The sequence below is a fragment of the Chelmon rostratus genome, chromosome 10, assembly GCF_017976325.1.
Source record: "Chelmon rostratus isolate fCheRos1 chromosome 10, fCheRos1.pri, whole genome shotgun sequence".
In the NCBI taxonomy this organism is placed as follows: Eukaryota; Metazoa; Chordata; class Actinopteri; order Chaetodontiformes; family Chaetodontidae; genus Chelmon; species Chelmon rostratus.
Window position 1 is genome coordinate 6,602,016 of NC_055667.1, and position 16,829 is coordinate 6,618,844.

Below are 16,829 nucleotides of genomic sequence, written 5' to 3' on the forward strand. Positions count from 1 at the left end.
CATACAACTTTTACATTCCAACCCTGTTGGAATAGCATCCTGACAGTTCCTTTCAGCAGCCACAGGGGTGACAATTGTCTGGCATCATTTTCATCCAAACTTGCCAAACATTATACAAATACTTTGAGTCTCTCTCATCAAAGTGAAACAATGCAAAGATCATCTTGTGACAACTATTAGACCAAGCCCACTGAGGTAACATAATAAAGTGATCTTGAAAGCAACAGTGTATAAAAAGTACAATATCTAATGTGGATGTGTCAGTTTAAACTTTTGGACACTACAAACCAGTGCATCTATTCTCTCCCTGCAGTCTCATATAAACATTGCTTATTCAGACTAAACCATCCAATAAATTCTGGACCTGAGGAGAGATGTCAAGTTAAAGTACAGGCCATTAGTTCCCAAATGTATCAAAAATTAAACCAGTCGGCCTCCACTGATCTAATCTAACAGCAGGCTGGTGGTGAAATGTTTCTTTTCACCTGTGTAATCGCTACAAAGGCCAGTGATAAACACAGTTTCAGCACCATGGACAGCAACCGTACAGCAGCCTGCATTAACAGCTGCTTTACTGCAATACATTTTCTGAATTGCTATAAACACCATGACATGACCTGCGCATTACAACAGGCATTACATGCATGTGACACCAGCTAATAAAATGGAAACACTGCGATGAAACAATCGATAACCAGGCCACGGTATTCTTCATAAAGTGCTGTCTGCTGGTACCAACTCCAAAACACCTGACGTCGTCACCCACAGGCACACTGCTGGTGTTACTTCATTTCGACCTCCCCCAGTGAGGAAGCACAGCCAAGCTGGGCACCCGTGCAGTAGACTCTAATTAAAATCTACAGGGGGTAGAATGGGGATAATGTAAACATTTAATAGCAAATGGACTTGAAACCTGAGCAAATGCAACTATGCAGTGCAACTACAATCTCAGTTGAATACGAGTTAGCAGCATTTTTCAGCTATAAAAGTGGTCAGCCAGTCATCTGCACTTTAATGCATGAATTATAGACATTAGAAGCAAAGTTATTAACATGTGAAAGGCCTCAGGAATCAAATGACCTTGTTTCTGCAAAGATATGTTACTGTTGCCTTTTTTACACATTTTCCACAACTATACCATTCACCTCTATTATAGTCAGTCAACACTGCAACTGACAAACCCACTCTTGTGCAAAATCAGTGTATTCTAAACTGTTTATATCACATTTCCTATGTCCAATAATGTGAATTAGACCATTGTCTGTTTTACTCATTGTATTGTTTGCTTATATATCATATTTTGGTCTTGTTTTTTTTTCTTTTTACTGATGCTTCTATCTTCTTTGCTGCTTTAACACTGCACATTACCCCACTGTTGGATTAATAAAGGATCTTATCTTAATTGTTCTAAATAAAACATTGTGAAATCAATTGAGAGGCACTTTCTTTGACATAATGTACTGTTTTCCTATAGTGCAATGATTTAATGTGCCCTGTTGGACTGACTCATACACACACACACACACACACACACACACACACAAACATACAGCACACGCACATAGATACAGCATAAATGATTTGCTGTCCATGCTTGGCTGACTGCTCCTCTGTTCCACTCAGGTGACTGACGCTGATTGCTGCACATGTACAAATGCTTGGATAGCCTTCAGGCCATTACATCTGTGCACACACTGTGCCATCACTCACTGAGGTCTATAGCAAACCACTCACCAACTTACATCTGCAGATGTATGTCCTGTTTCCTTCACGCCATCTGGTTTGGTACAAATTTGTGTGATTTTTTTCCACTTTTAGGAAATTGAATTGTATTACTGCTTCCTTCTGTTTTCTGATGCAGTTTTATGTCTTGAGGCTATGTTTTTTTTGTCTCAGTGTGTCTGCTGGTCTTTTTACATTGCAAACATCCTGTTTATTGCTTCTCAGCCCACTCCTCCCCCGCATTATTTTCACCAACTGTGTGGAGTCATCATCAGAAGGAGTTGGTGGTGAGTAGATTTTCTAAGAGCTGAGGAGAGCAGAAGGTGGAGGGATTTTTCAGAAGCAAAATTTCTTTACTCAACCTCCTACTTTGTCCTGAATCACAGTCTGCAATAATAAAAATGACTCACAACTTTTTGACTTGTCACAATTTTCAGATGAATAGATCAATAGATAGGTCGATAGATAGATCATCTTATCTACATCTCGATAGCATAATTGATTACGAATTATATCCTTATATAATGGTGCATGCGTGTACTCATTGACAGTACAAATATCCTACTTAGCATTTTTTTTCGTGTCGTGTGTATAAAAATTGCTTTGGTGGTGTGTTTACAGACGCTTTGTGTTCATTGAATAAAACTGCTACGGCTTCCAACGCAATTCCTTTTTTTAAATCGCCTCTGCTGTTTGGCCAATTCCCGCTTCCGTACGTTTTGACGTACACGGAAATACGTATGCGGAACCTCAGTTGTAAACAAAAACGGACAATCAGTATCCTCCTCTTCTGAGCCAAAAAAATAAAAAAAACCAAACATACATTTGTCTTGCCGAACGCAACTTGTTAAAGGTAAGCATTAATCTATTAACTGCGTCGAGTTCTCCAGTTGCTTACTTTATAATGAGTCTTACAAACAGGAAGATATGATTTGTTATGTAACTGGGGCTAATAATCAGCCGTTGTATGGTATCTAGCTAACGGCTAGCTGCCGAACTTCATGTTAGCTAGCTAACTTCATAGCTAGCCATGATAATACTCCGTTTGTGTTGGCTAGCAAGTAACGTTATTTAGTGCCAATAGTTACATCGGTCGTACGTAGTTCTTAACGTCGTCAATACCACTAGCTAGATATCTCGATATATAGCGAAACTTGTCAAATTACTGTTTAGCTTTAACGATACAGAGGATGTTTGGTCAAAATAACACAGTTAATTTTGTTTCAGCATAGATCATATCACATTTTATCTGAAAAAAAAAATCATCTCTTAAATGATTTGAATTGGTATGACCGGTATTAGACCTTTTCATTTCGAAACAATTCACTAAGGGATAGATTAGCTATACTATTTATCTATTCTATTATTCACACAATATGCTCTCCTCTAAGCACACCGTGGATGCACATAGCAATGTGATCAAAGCCTAGATGACACTACAACACATTGTTGCTTAATATATTATTTATATTTTGTATTTGACAGTATGCACTAGAGAATCAGACACAATGTATAGCGCATGGCTTGCTAACTATTATCTATATGTACTAAGATACTCAGCATAAAAGTGTCCAATTGCCTTATGGAGCACAGAAGATTTTCTGTCTGAAGTGACAACCTTGGTATATTAGGATATTGTAAGAAAACAATGTATCTCTTAACATTGTCTGCAAACCTGCCATCCCCCCAACTCTGCTTCTGTGTCTTTTTAAATAGGTTCCAGATGTGTGGCAGTGGTTGATGCATGTGCCAGCTCATTACTATAAGGAGACATACTTGGGTGTTGTTGGCCCGCAGAAACAGCCGTTGCCAAAATGTCAAGGAAACAGACTCCGAAACCTGTACGGAGCAACAAGAAGAGTGAACTGGAACGCAAGAGGGATGAGCGGGCAGCACGCCGGGCCATCGTAAAGGACCGCAAGAACCGGCCTCAAGATTGCGAGGAAGGAGCAGAGTTTGTCAGTTTCTCCAATCAGCTCCAGGCGCTGGGGCTCAAACTGAGAGAAGTGCCTGGAGATGGGTGAGAGCCAGGAAAGGATTGTGCTGTCTAGCTGTGCTTTGTCATCCTCTGTGTTGTCCTTTACCATCACTGACGCTGCAACACACATCTCTTCAATTTCATTACACATGCAAAGCTTATTTTCAAACTGGAGACAACTGTCTCAGCATTAGTGACCAGGATTCTTTGATAGGGGAACATGTTATCTTCAACCTCTATGCTCACTTCTCCCCAGCCCACAGTCAATAACAATGTACAGTAAACTCAACTGCAAAGTATGTGCAGCTGCATGGCTGCTGCTTATTACAGGGAAATGTCGCTAGAGCCATAGTTTGACAGTCCTCATCTTTGTAGAAACAAGATTTATCTTCTCCAACTGACAACATCAGCAGTACTGTGCCATTTAAGATTGGAAAACAGCAACAGATATGTCTTTATGGCTCTAGTTTAATGAAAAATCTGGTTGGGAATTTAATTGATTGACCAGTCTTGCATCTATCATTTTTACGACAGGGCAGAAGGTCAGGGAGTCTTGTGATTTGCAGGACTTAAATCACTGTTATTGCAGACACCCAGAAACCTGCCTGCTAATGGTTACTCTTATGAATGCATCAGTGGAATATAAGCCTTTGATTTAAACATAACCTTTTTTTTGTCCAAGAACCTTCAAAGTGAGTGATTTAATTCTATGCAGTCATGTGAAGACATACTAGTCACTGTCTTTTTTTCTTGCAGGAACTGCCTGTTCAGAGCTCTAGGCGACCAGTTAGAGGGTCACTCCCGGGGTCACCTGCGGCTTCGGCAGGAGACTGTTCAGTATATGATGTCCCATCGACAAGACTTTGAACCCTTTGTGGAGGATGACGTGCCCTTCGCACAGCACTGTAAGAAAATGACCCAGTTAGTGACGCTGAATAAATCAACAAAGGAAATATACTAAAATACTGTAACCATACAGGAGACTTATACTAATGCCGCATTCAGAATTGACAGTTCAGTCATCTTACAATATATGGGAAGTCCATTGATTTCAATGGGGGACAATTTTGACCAGCAACTATGCAGTGACCCCTGGTGGCCATCAGGTCTGTTTGCAATAGAGTGACAGATACGGATTTGAGACCCCTAATAAGATGTTGCAATATAAATCTGAGGGATTGCTGCATAAAAGTGATGAAAAAAAAAAACATATTTCTGCTGCAAACAAGATTGTGTTTGTATTTTTCCCCAACTAATCATGTGAATTACTGGTTAATTTGAACTTTTCAAGCCTCTAAAATTCTGAAAAAGTCTCTTTGATTAGATGGTCACAATGGGGAGACGTGTGACTGTTGATGAAGGGATGCACATAGACATTACTTTGTTTTAAGGTGTCACAAGCTAACAAGTTTGAAGACAACTGCTGCCATCTTGATTTAATTCCAAAAAACAACTAATTAAAGGTTTTATTTCATTACAGCGACATTTGTATACTATTTATATAATTCATTTAGAAATTAAAAAATATATATATGGTATTTGTGACGGTGGACTTGGAAGTTCAAGAATAAATGTTGTGTGATCACAGTTTTAGATCTTGAGAGTAATTGTTTTCATTTCTTTCCACCCAGTGTCCAACCTCTCTCAGCCTGGTACGTTTGCTGGCAATGACGCTATTGTGGCTTTTGCTCGCAGTCAGCAGGTCAAAGTGGTCATTCATCAGCTCAACACGCCACTGTGGGAGGTAGAGACAGAGGATGAAATGACATCACACAATCCAAGGGAGTGTTATTATGCGGAATTTATCACCTTTTGGCACACCGCACAGTTCATATGTTGTGTTGTCATTGCAGATAAATGGTGCAGAGAAGCAGGTGTGCAGAGAGCTACACATTGCCTACCGCTATGGAGATCATTATGATAGTGTGAGGCGGACTGGAGATAACTCTGAGAGTCCTGCTCAGCTCCGTATTGAGGTATATAGTACACAGTGGATGAGCATTTAAGAACAGTCATTCCTCTCATCGTAGAGTAGCTGAAACCTTTTAGTATTTTCTTTTTTTATCTTTATTATTATAATCAAGTGGATTTTATTCTCTATCTTATTTTACATTAATGTTCTGGTCTTTTCTTTATGTGCACTTGGTGCATGTGATTTCTGTGTTGTGAAGCACTTTAAGAGGCTTATATGAAAAGTGCGATACAAATAAAGTTTATTATTTTTGTAGAAGTAGTAGTAAATTCCAGCTTACCTCTAGATGTCAAGAGTGCATCGTGTCATGTTTAACAGTTACACCTTTTGATTGTCTCTGATGTTTTCTCGCTGTTTCCTGTTCTCAGAATCTGCAGAATTCACGAGGACAGCAGCGTGAGTTCGGGGACGGTCAGCGGGACAGACAGAAAAACCCATCCCCCACAGCCTCAGAGGAGGACAACGTGATCCTGAGCTCCATCAAGAATCGAGGAATCCAGGGTCAGAAGTTCTGCTTGACTCATTAGCTGCTGGAAGAATTAGACCATCGGGGCAAAAGAGAAGGACTAGGAACTTTATTACAGATTTAATAACCATCAGGCGTTCAAGCTTGTCTATTCAGCTAAATTTTCCATCGATCCCATATACATGTCAGACTGTTACGTAATCAAGCCGGCTGGTTGGCTTTAACAGCAATGATCATATCACACTGATAGGTTCTTTCTATGTGTTCATGTGTGTGTTTCCTGCCTCAGGTGATGAGGAGAACCTGCTCCAACTGAGTGCGGCAACCATCAATGCTGAATGGCTTGTAGGCTCCATGCTGGGCCAGTCCTGCCAGGGCCAGTGTGCTTCAGGTTCCTGCTCAGCCTGCAAAGCTGTGGCCACTGACTGCAGAGAGCAAAAACAGCCAGCAGAGGGCAGCAATGTACAAAAACCAAAGGTAGACTCGCTCATTGCACATTAATTGGAATCCAAGGCCATTTTTATAGTATATTAGTATACTCACTTGGACATTTTCCTCACTCATAAAATGTGCAGTCTTCATACTGTTGTGCACAGACAGACTGTAGGATTTTTACTCTCAAACAAATGCGATTGACCAAACAGGAAATAAAATATATGAGGTCAAAACATACCTCAGTTCCAGTGACATTACTGAGTTCTTTCATTTTGTTTCATTCCCAGGTATCTAACAAACAGAGGAAAGAGCAGCAGCGGCAAGAGAAGAAGAAACGTCAGGAAGAGAGGCATCGGCAGAAGTTTCTCCAGAGTAAAGGAAGTCAGGACCAGAACCAGAACCTGCCAGAGGCTGTCACTTTAGTACCAGCTCTCAACACTCTCAGTATATAGACTGGAGCATGGCTAAAATAACCTACTGCTACTCTAGCTACCGGTGGCTAACGCTATCCACAACGTTTTGCACATAGTCAGATTTGATTCAGTCACAGTGGATGACATTTCCTAAAGAGAACCCTATAGTTACTTTGCAAATGGTTCAACGGTGCCTGCAAACCTCTCTGAGAGGTGTGTGAAAGTTATAAAAGACCAGAGGGTGAAAGAGCATGACTTTCAGTGTTATTGCTGGGTTTTGATTCAGTTCAATCCCTGGTTGGTGTTGGTGTATGTAGAACTCCTTCGATCAGGTCTACCTACTACGCTACCTAGCCCCTTTCTATGCTGGACATCTGGCTTTTCATGACAACCAATGTAGATAATCTTGTGCAGCTGGGCTTTTTGATTTGCTACAGATTTACTTAAGTTTGAGTTCAGACGTTCTGATCATTGTTTGTTTGATCTGACCTAAGCAGGAAGTGAAAGGAAGAGCGGCAGATGAGTGATTGTTATGCACAATGTGTAAGGAATGTGGCAATAAATAATAATAAATGATAATTTTCTGTTTTTGTGTGCACCACCAGATAATATATTATGTATTATCCAGGGTGACGTGTTTTTGTGACTCATGTTTTTCAAACAAGAGAAACATTAGTCTAAGTAAATTCCTGACATCTTCATCATTGTGACGTGTTTACAGATATGAGTGAAGCTATTTATTTCTTTTTTTTGTTAATTTCCTTTTGTGTAAATAAAATAAACTAAACATGAACATCAGCAGACATGAGGCACATTTTAGCAGGAGGTTGAAGTTTTACTACACTAAAAGCGAAGGTCACTCAGGTGAGGTTCCAGCAGTTAACCTGTAGGTATTATTATGATGTTTACTGTAATGTAAGTTAAAAACAAATCCTTCAAGATGATCTGTCAGTTGCATCCCTGAAATATCAAAATTTTGGGATGCTGTGGAAAACACAAAAGCAGAATGCAATCATTTGCAACAAACTGTGTTTACCACATGTTCCCGAGCCCATGCAGTAATCTCCTTCATACAATCATGTGTTCACTTAGTGTTGAACCTCGCTCCATCCTCACTTGTGAACGACTGAGCCTTTCCAGGATGCTCCTTTCATACCCAATCATGATACTATCACCTGTTACCAATCAACCTGTTTACCTGTGGAATGATCCAAACAGGTGTTTTTGGAGTTCCACTTATTTCTCAGTCTTTAGTTGCTCCTGTCCCAACTTGTTTGGAACATGTTGCTGCATCAGATTGAGAATAAGCAGATATTTACAAAAATCAACAAAGCCGATGAGGTCAAACAGTAAATGTATTGTCTTTTTACTGTTTTGAATTGAGTGTATGTCAAAAAGGATTAGCAAATGATCACATTCAGCTTTTTTGTGTTTTACACAGTGTCCCAGCAACAGAAACAGCTGATTGTGAATACACTGTAGTTACTTCCAGTCAAATATTGAATTCTTACATGTGATCCAGCAGAATTTTAACTTGCTGAGTTACTGAATAGCGTTGAAGTGTATTGGGTTAACTTGCAGTCAGAAAAGCTGCCACCTTGTCGGCGGGCTAATGACTCAACTTTCTGACCATACAGCACCTGAGGCTGTAGTGTGTGGTGCTGTTGCTTTGGACTGTGTTATGATGTGTCAGGGTCAGGGATGTTGTTTTTCCCATGACTACAGTCCACCCCCTCACTGACTGTGGTTGATGTGTTACTGGAGACAATGTTTACCTAGTCTTATCACAGGTTAACATCTAGTCAAGTTTTTCACTGGCTGTTGAAGGTATTTCACTGAATAAGCTAAATACCAAAGTAGATGAATGATTTTAAAAAAGCATCACCATTGGGACATACCATTGAGTGGTGCTGGACTGACACCAGCAGGACAGTGTTGGATAGTGGTGTTTTTCTGGTAGGTCACCGTGCCTTCAGCTCATGGCTTGTTGGTCGTTTGTCCATTGGGTTTTCAGAATTGGCACCTGGGAATAAAGCTGTGACTTCTGACAAACTAGAACCTTAGTTGGAAGTGCTGTAGAGGCCCTGCTGGTGGAAATGAGAACTCTGGAATAAAAGCTTGAGCAGACTCCATGACACTGTCCGGTGACTCAGAAGGAGCCTATTTATCATACCGGTAGTGGGTCGGCCATTTGGATATTATTTATATGCACTTAAGAAACTGGCCTGTTGCATGAAGGAATAGTAAACTGAGCTCCATTAAAATTGGAGTTGGACCGGAATGGAAAAACAACAATGGACTGATTTAAAATCAGTCCAATCAGAGGGCCTTACAAAAATGTAAGACATACATTATCGAGGAGTTTTGCAGAAGCAGAAGTTAAGCAGAACTAATGTTGGGTTTGGTGTTACCTGATATGGCAGAACGTCAGTCAACACGCTCGGAAATATAAGAAATGTTCAATTTATTAAAACAGCATAAAAAATTGCATGACTGGAAGTCAAGGCGGGACTCACAGAGACATCTGTTGGACTTGACAAACTATGTACACTTAATTCTACACACAGTCCTGTCTTGGTAGATAGCCTCAAAGACCAAAACACACATGCTGGTATAAATTACATTTTAAAGCAAGACCACGCCACTTTGCTGAATGATATTGGATACTAGTGCTAGTATAACAGTAGCAACAGGAGAAAATAATCTTAAAGCCAGCAGACTGACTCCAGTGGCTTGACTGTTGGTCATACCTGTTGGTCATACCACGCCAAGAAAGGCTGTAGACATGTGTTTTATTGCTTATGAATTGAACTCTCCATTTGGAAGAAGGTGAATGTGTTCTGTATTGTTGCAAACCGGACATATTCTTGCTTTTAAAAAGTCAAAAAGCTGCTTTATACTGTATTCCACCACTGTTTTTACAGCAGAAAAAGAGGCGTGTTGTCGCTGATGTTTCTTTCTCAATGTCAGAGTTATTGATGGTGCAGTTGAACAAACGCAGTTTCACATTAAACCTCCATACAGGTAACTTTCCCTCCTCGTGTTGCCTCTTAGTCCATTCAAACAAGATGAAAGCTGTCTGACTGAGGGAGGTCTGTAGTTCAGTGCTATGAGGGTGAAAGCTGCTCCTCTAGAAGTCCTGTCGGATGTTCTCCTTGTTCTCGTCCCCCTGCTGTTGTCTGAGCTGAGTTACTTCGTTCTCCAGCTGGACGATGGCCCGCTCGATCTCATAGTTCTTACTGACCAGAGACACCCAGCTGTTGAGAGATGGATACAGATGTTACAACGGAGGAAAATCTGACCTACGTGTTTTCTATGTACAGCGATATAAACATACAAGCTGCCATCAAGCAACATACTTTGACTCCAGCTCTCGCAGTTTGGCTCCTCCTGCCAACTGATCATTCTTACGCTGCCAGTTTAAATCCTGAATTTGCTTCCTGTGTAACAAAAAAAATGACACGGGTGAACATGTGAAAACTGGTTTCATTATACACTGCACAGCACAAATGTTCCAGTTCAGTCACCTGAATTTCTGAAGTTCCTTTTGAGCCATCTCGATCATGAAGGCCAAGTTACTGAAGGAGGAAGACAAGATAACATGTTAACGGTCTGTAGACCAATATACAGTGAGCAGCTGTGAGAGATGGGCCGCTGTCACATACTCGTTGTAGACTTTCCAAGCGTTGGTTCCATACTGTGACATGAGCTCCAGGTTCTCAATGCGGACTGCCTGGTGCTCCAGCTGGGCCATGGAGTTGTTCACACACTCCTGCCACGCTGTTATGTCATTCTTCTGTCCTGATGAAGGCGCTGGCAGCTCATATCTGCACATGAAAAAAAAGGCAGATGACAGTAAACTGAGTGTCTTTGGGTTTTGGAGGAAATGATCAGGACTAAGTTTACTCTCCAAACAGCAGTTCTGACTTTGGGGCAAGACTAATGTGAATAACCTAAAATACCTTTAATATGAAAATACTGCAGTAGGTCACATGTAATGTATCTTATTCATATGCAGGTAGAAATCTTTCTCTGAGGCAAATAAGAAAAAAAGCCAAGCTAAACTACAATCAGTGTGTTGGATGCTGCAGTATTTCTGCACTTAGTGTTTAGTGTTTAGGGTTTTACCTCTTCATGCTCAGGAGATCCATGGGCTGACGAGCTGCCAGCCGCTCAAATTCATTCCTCATAATTTCTGTCTAAAGGGTGATAAGAAATAAGAAATGCTGTTATTTCTGTCACACAGGATGAAGCTGTGAGGACCGCTTCAGAGGTCTGCGGAGTTTGTCACCTCAAAAGCAGAGAAGTCAGGTGTGGGCAAGTAGCTCAGGTAGTTCTTGGTGGGGCGGTATCTTCTGGTCTCCTCCTCCACCAACGCCGCGGCCTAGAGGACAAAAGATCATTCTTCAGCTGCTAAATTAACGTTAACTGTTTTTACTATAGTTTAAAATCTACTGGTAGAGGTGATTTTTGGACTGGATGTTGAAAACTTGGAAATGATTTGAAGTGCAATTGGAAAAAAAGGGACCAAAAAAAAAACAACCCAACAATAACAAGTTTGAGATTAAAAAAAAGAAAAAAGTTTACTCTTAAGGTTTTTCCAAAATGACCGAGGAGCCATGAGGAGGATGTTCCTACACCTCACAGTCACAGACTCACAGGAACTTACTTACTTTTACTACTTAATGGAGCGTACTCCTCAGTGAATACTACAAGTACAAAAGGTTACTGTAGAGTCAAAATGTGTCCAAATAGAACTCTTTACATTTTCATAGTACCTCAGTCCTATCTTTAAGTTTCCATTCCTCCCAGCAAGGTAAGTTAAGGTTGTAATAAATAATGAATCATTTTTCTTTCTGCAATTCTCTTGCCAACTTTAAGCTGCTTTCATTGACAATGTTTAATTGAGAAGTCTACTGAAGGGGTCAGGTATGAGCCAAATCATTACCCTCTAAATGAGCAAATGTTCTCTGGAGGCAAATGAAGCAGTGACAAGAGGGCGTCACACTCAAGTTAAAAACGCACAGAGTGTCTTCAACTGGTCGTCAAACACAGGCAACATATTGGACTGTATCAACCCAACTCTCATTTCTCAAAAAAAATGGTTTTCAGATCACATCTGATGAACAGACAAAGTGAATACATTAAGCAACACATTGTGTACAATAGTACATTTTTGGTGTGTGTACATCTGGAAATTACTGAAAGGAGTAATAGTGACAAATTAATATGTGCACATAAGGTTTATATACACATTTAAACTTTTCCAGTTGGGTAATATTAATGACAGTTGCACTCTGTTTAGGTGTGCCCCTGTCAAGGCTGTGGCACTGTGCATGCTAGCTCACTGACGAAGCTCACTAGGACACGTTATTGGTATGAAAGCATATTGCGTTCAGTCTCTTAATGAGAGATCCAAGTCTCATAATAATGAGATCACAATTTGGGAATAATGATCTGATTTTTCTCATAATTATAAAATAGGGATTTCAACGGTAACCAAGGTTATTCTTTCTATTTGAGAAGTCAGAACAGTGGTGACGATAACATTAAAGCTAATTTACTATTAATTTACTTGCTTTTCCTCCTTTTTGGAGAATTTAAAAGACAGAAGCATTCATTTTATTCATTTTTTCCACAGCTCTTAGTGTTTGAACAATGTTGACAAGGGGCAGCAGATTAACCTGGACCTGCGCTGCTTCCATAGTAACATGAGTCAACTGTTTACTGTAAAGAAACATTACATTAATTTCGCCAAAAGCGACTAATAATGAGTGTATTCAAACTGCGCAGGAGCAGAATGTAGATCTCGTCATACAAAGCAAAAAGTATCACTTTGATGAATGGCATGCGCTTCCCTATAAATCAAAGAGAGCTGTCATTAACGTTATCAATTACAGTCATGGTTTACGTGCTGAAACAAGTAATAAAGTTTAAACATAGCTATGATTCGCCTGATTTGGAATACCTGGCGGTGAAATGCCGACCGTTCAAGCTGGTTAGAGAACTCTCGTCCGTTGTTATTGTGGCCGCCTACATCCCATCGCGGGCTAATGCTAAGTTAGCATTAGAGGAGCTGTACTGCCTGATCGGCGGACAGATGAACGACAACCCGGAGGCGGCTGTGATTGTGGCGGGAGACTTTAATCACATTTAACTGAAAGCGGTGTTTCCCGGATTTCATAAGTACATAAACCTTCCCACCAGAGACAGCAACATTTTGGATCAAGTTTACTGCAACATCCCTGCTGCTTACAAGGCTGCAGCAGCTCCACACCTGGGCATGTCAGACCACATCTCAGTGAAACTTATTCCTGCCTACAAGCCTCTGGCCTGCAGAACAAAGCCGACCACCAGGACAGTACAGATATGGACTGAGGAGGCCTCCTCTGCACTTCAGGACTGCTTTGAGCTGACAGACTGGACTGTGTTCAGAGAAGAGGCAGACCTAGAGGACTACACATCCTCTGTATTGTCCTATGTTCAGTTCTGCACTGATGCTGTCCTCCCTGTTAAGACCATCACAGTCTTTCCCAACCAGAAACCATGGCTGGACAGCACAGTGCGGTCCCTGCTGAAAGCCCGGGATACTGCCTACAGATCTGGTGACAGGCTGGCTTATAGTAGGGCTCGAGCAGAGCTGAAGAAGGGAATTAAGCAAAACAAAATTGAAGATCACTTCAATACCAACAACCCACAGAACAAGTGGAGAGGCATCAGAACCATAACGGACTACAAGCCAAACACTCAGGTCGCCAGCCACAACCCCACCCTGCCTGACACCTTAAACGGCTTCTTTGCCCGCTTCGACACATCAGGCAGCAGAGAAGCTACACACCTACCCCGGCTGGAGGAGCAGCGCCAGCCCCTCGTCCTGCAGCAGCACCAGGTGACATCCACCCTGAGGAGGATCAACACCCGCAGAGTTGCAGGACCGGATAAGGAGTCAGGCAAGACTTTGAGGACATGCGCTGACCAGCTAGCAGGAGTGTTCCTGGACATTTTCAACCTGTCCCTGCAGCTGTCTACGGTTCCTGAGTGTCTCAAGTCCTCTACCATCATTCCGGTACCATCACCTGCCTGAATGACTACCGGCCTGTTGCTCTGACCCCAGTAATCATGAAGTGTTTTGAGCGGATTATTCTCAGGTACATCAGAGGCTTCATCCCCTCGGACCTAGACAGCCTTCAGTTCGCTTACAGAGGGAATCGGTCCACAGAGGATGCTGTCTCCATCACCCTGCACACAGCCCTGACCCACCTGCAGCAGCCCAACACCTACGTCAGGATGCTATTTGTAAACTTTAGCTCAGCTTTCAACACAGTCATCCCAGACAAGCTGGCGCTGAAGCTACACGCGGAGGGTCTTCCTGCGTCTTTGTGCCACTGGATCAGAGACTTTCTCACCAACAGGCCTCAGGTGGTGAGAATAGGGAACACAACATTATCCCCTCTGGTCCTCAGCACGGGCACGCCACAGGGTTGTGTGCTCAGCCCAGCCCTCTTCACCCTGTTTACTCACGACTGTGCTGCCATCCACCCCACCAACACAGTCATGAAGTTTGCGGATGACACTGCAGTAGTGGGTCTCATCTCAGATAACAACGAGACCCACTACAGAGAGGAGATACGCCAGCTCACCCAGTGGTGTTCAGCCAACAACCTGGTGCTGAACACAGGGAAGACCAAGGAGGTCGTTGTGGATTTCAGGAGGTCCAGGAAGACGGATCACGCCCCCCTCCTCATGGATGGAGAAGTGGTGGAGCGTGTGGACAACATCATGTTCCTGGGCCTCCACATCACATCTGACCTCTCCTGGTCCATGAACACCTCCCGCCTGGTGAAGAAGGCACAACAAAGGCTCTTCTTCCTCAGGAAACGGCTGGACTCTCCTCTCGGTTGCTCGTCAACTTCTACAGGGCCACAACTGAAAGCATCCTCTGCCTTAGTGTGACAGTGTGGTATGGCAGCTGCACGGCACAGGAGAGGAAACAACTGGCACGGGTGGTTAAAACTGCACAGGGCATCGTGGGCTGCCCCCTTCCTGATACCCTATATTTGCAGGCCAGGTCAGAAAGAGGGTTAGATCCATCGCCATGGACCCCAGCCATCTGGGCCACAGACTGTTTGTACCGCTACCATCAGGAAAGCGGTACAGGAACATCCGCACCACCACTAACAGACTGAGGGACAGCTTCTTCCCCAGAGCTGTTAGAGCTATCACCCCCAGCCGCCCCTCACTGGAGTGAGAGACTGTGAGAACTGTGAACCTCTGCACACCGCACTTTACACCTACACCTACACCTCCACCTGCACCTTCTGTGTACTTAACATTTAAGTACACACACACACTTAACTAAATTATATACATTTTAGTATATTGGCACATTTCATTTTCATTGGTATATTTTATTGTTTACTGTTTATATACATTTTAGTATATTTCAGCTGCTGTTAGTACATTTCACTGGTACATTTTATTCTGTTGGTACATTTCACTGTGTATATTTTATTCTGTTGGCACATTTCACTGGTATATTTTATTGTTTAGTATATTTTATTGCCTTAGAATATTTTCATTCTGGTATATTTTTAATTGCATTTACGAATATTTTTATTGCATGTTGGTTTATTTTATTGTAGTTATCTTAATTTTATTCTTTCTAATCTTTCTTATCTTTCTTATTATCTTGTTTCTAACATGGGGGTTGCAATGCAAATTTCATTGACATGTCATGCTCAGTGACAATAAAGAATCTTTAATCTTGATTCAACACCTAGAAAGTTATGAGCCAGCGTTAGCTGTCTTAAATTGAAACACTAACGTTACCGAGGGGTGGCTAAACAATTCACTAAACAAATGAGCGTACTAAATATAAGTACTACTACTTATGGTCATAATACCTTTTGTTGTTTCGTAATGCCAAGTGTCCCAACAAAACGACACTAAAATTGTGCCTTAACTATCTAGAAAAAGCATGGTTAGCTAGCACACAGCGGCTAGCGGATTCCCCACTGAGGTTTACTCACCGCTTCCCTGACACCTGCTGCATCGTATCCTTGGTCAAAATATGGCAAAGCATCGACGAACACTTCACCAGCTACTGAAGCCGTTCCGGCCATTTTAAATCAGTCTATGTTGTTGAGTTTGTTTGAATTACTTGTGTCTCTCTGAGCTAAAACACAACCCCACTCCAGCTAACTAAAAAGCGAGGCTTTCCGGTCTACACCTTCAAAATAAAACCCTACCACGACCGTGATTTTTTTTGTTGGTGACATCTACTGGAGTGGAATGTAACTGCTGCTTGACGACGTAAAGCTGTGGAGTACTGACGTTAAGTTTAAGTACAAAATACAACTATCTGATAAAGGATTACATTTGTGTTGCTTTGCATTTCTCTTGTTAACTTAAAAACAATCAAAGATTTAAAGTGCTAGTTTATTTACATCCACAAGTAAGTTATATGAACACATTCACACCTTTTTCTATTTCATCTGGGTCCAGCTTTACAGAGATGGTCACTGTTATCTAACAAACACACAGATGTACAACCTAACCCATACATACAGCTGTTAATGTCGTGATATATAAGCTTGAAGAGAAAACTGTTGTAAAATCGACCTGCCCAACTTTCTTTGTTTAGTGTATGGATATTTTCAATACACTCAGCTGTGTTTGACAGGTCTTTTTTAATTTCAACTGCTAATTTACCAGCACCAGTTCCAATAGTAGTGTAATCTAAACCTCACTTTACACTGTGAAAATATTCACTCCAGCCTGTAAGCTCTTCTTCTCAACCAGTCTTTTTTCCATCAACATTTAATCAATTTATATTAATTCTAA

General features: G+C 41.6%; 2 protein-coding genes across 2 annotated transcripts; one reads left to right on the forward strand and one right to left on the reverse strand.

The window, feature by feature from the left end:
• The first annotated feature begins 2,464 nt into the window (after nucleotides 1–2,464).
• On the forward strand, nucleotides 2,465–7,706 carry otud3 (OTU deubiquitinase 3). The gene is made up of 8 exons (XM_041946257.1): nucleotides 2,465–2,575; nucleotides 3,439–3,742; nucleotides 4,457–4,605; nucleotides 5,332–5,444; nucleotides 5,554–5,676; nucleotides 6,041–6,173; nucleotides 6,428–6,615; nucleotides 6,861–7,706. The coding sequence occupies exons 2-8, from the start codon at nucleotides 3,537–3,539 to the stop codon at nucleotides 7,023–7,025; spliced, it is 1,077 nt and encodes a 358-aa protein (XP_041802191.1). The 5' UTR covers nucleotides 2,465–2,575; nucleotides 3,439–3,536; the 3' UTR covers nucleotides 7,026–7,706.
• A 1,733-nt stretch (nucleotides 7,707–9,439) lies between these two features.
• Nucleotides 9,440–16,179, reverse strand: bcas2 (BCAS2 pre-mRNA processing factor). The gene is made up of 7 exons (XM_041946375.1): nucleotides 16,016–16,179; nucleotides 11,278–11,370; nucleotides 11,115–11,185; nucleotides 10,652–10,813; nucleotides 10,514–10,564; nucleotides 10,346–10,426; nucleotides 9,440–10,243 (listed from the first exon to the last, which is right to left on the reverse strand). Exons 1-7 carry the CDS (start codon nucleotides 16,106–16,108, stop codon nucleotides 10,117–10,119), a joined length of 678 nt encoding a protein of 225 aa, XP_041802309.1. The 5' UTR covers nucleotides 16,109–16,179; the 3' UTR covers nucleotides 9,440–10,116.
• Nucleotides 16,180–16,829: the final 650 nt, after the last annotated feature.

Coding starts and splice junctions, on each gene's coding strand:
- bcas2 (XM_041946375.1), bottom strand. CDS start 16,108: ATGGCCGGAACGGCTTCAGTAGCTGGTGAAGTGTTCGTCGATGCTTTG. Junction 10,427..10,513: donor AAGGAACTTCAGAAATTCAG/GTGACTGAACTG, acceptor TTTGTTACACAG/GAAGCAAATTCAGGATTTAA. Junction 10,244..10,345: donor CTGCGAGAGCTGGAGTCAAA/GTATGTTGCTTG, acceptor ATCTCTCAACAG/CTGGGTGTCTCTGGTCAGTA.
- otud3 (XM_041946257.1), top strand. CDS start 3,537: ATGTCAAGGAAACAGACTCCGAAACCTGTACGGAGCAACAAGAAGAGT. Junction 3,743..4,456: donor AGAGAAGTGCCTGGAGATGG/GTGAGAGCCAGG, acceptor TTTTTCTTGCAG/GAACTGCCTGTTCAGAGCTC. Junction 6,616..6,860: donor GCAATGTACAAAAACCAAAG/GTAGACTCGCTC, acceptor TTTCATTCCCAG/GTATCTAACAAACAGAGGAA.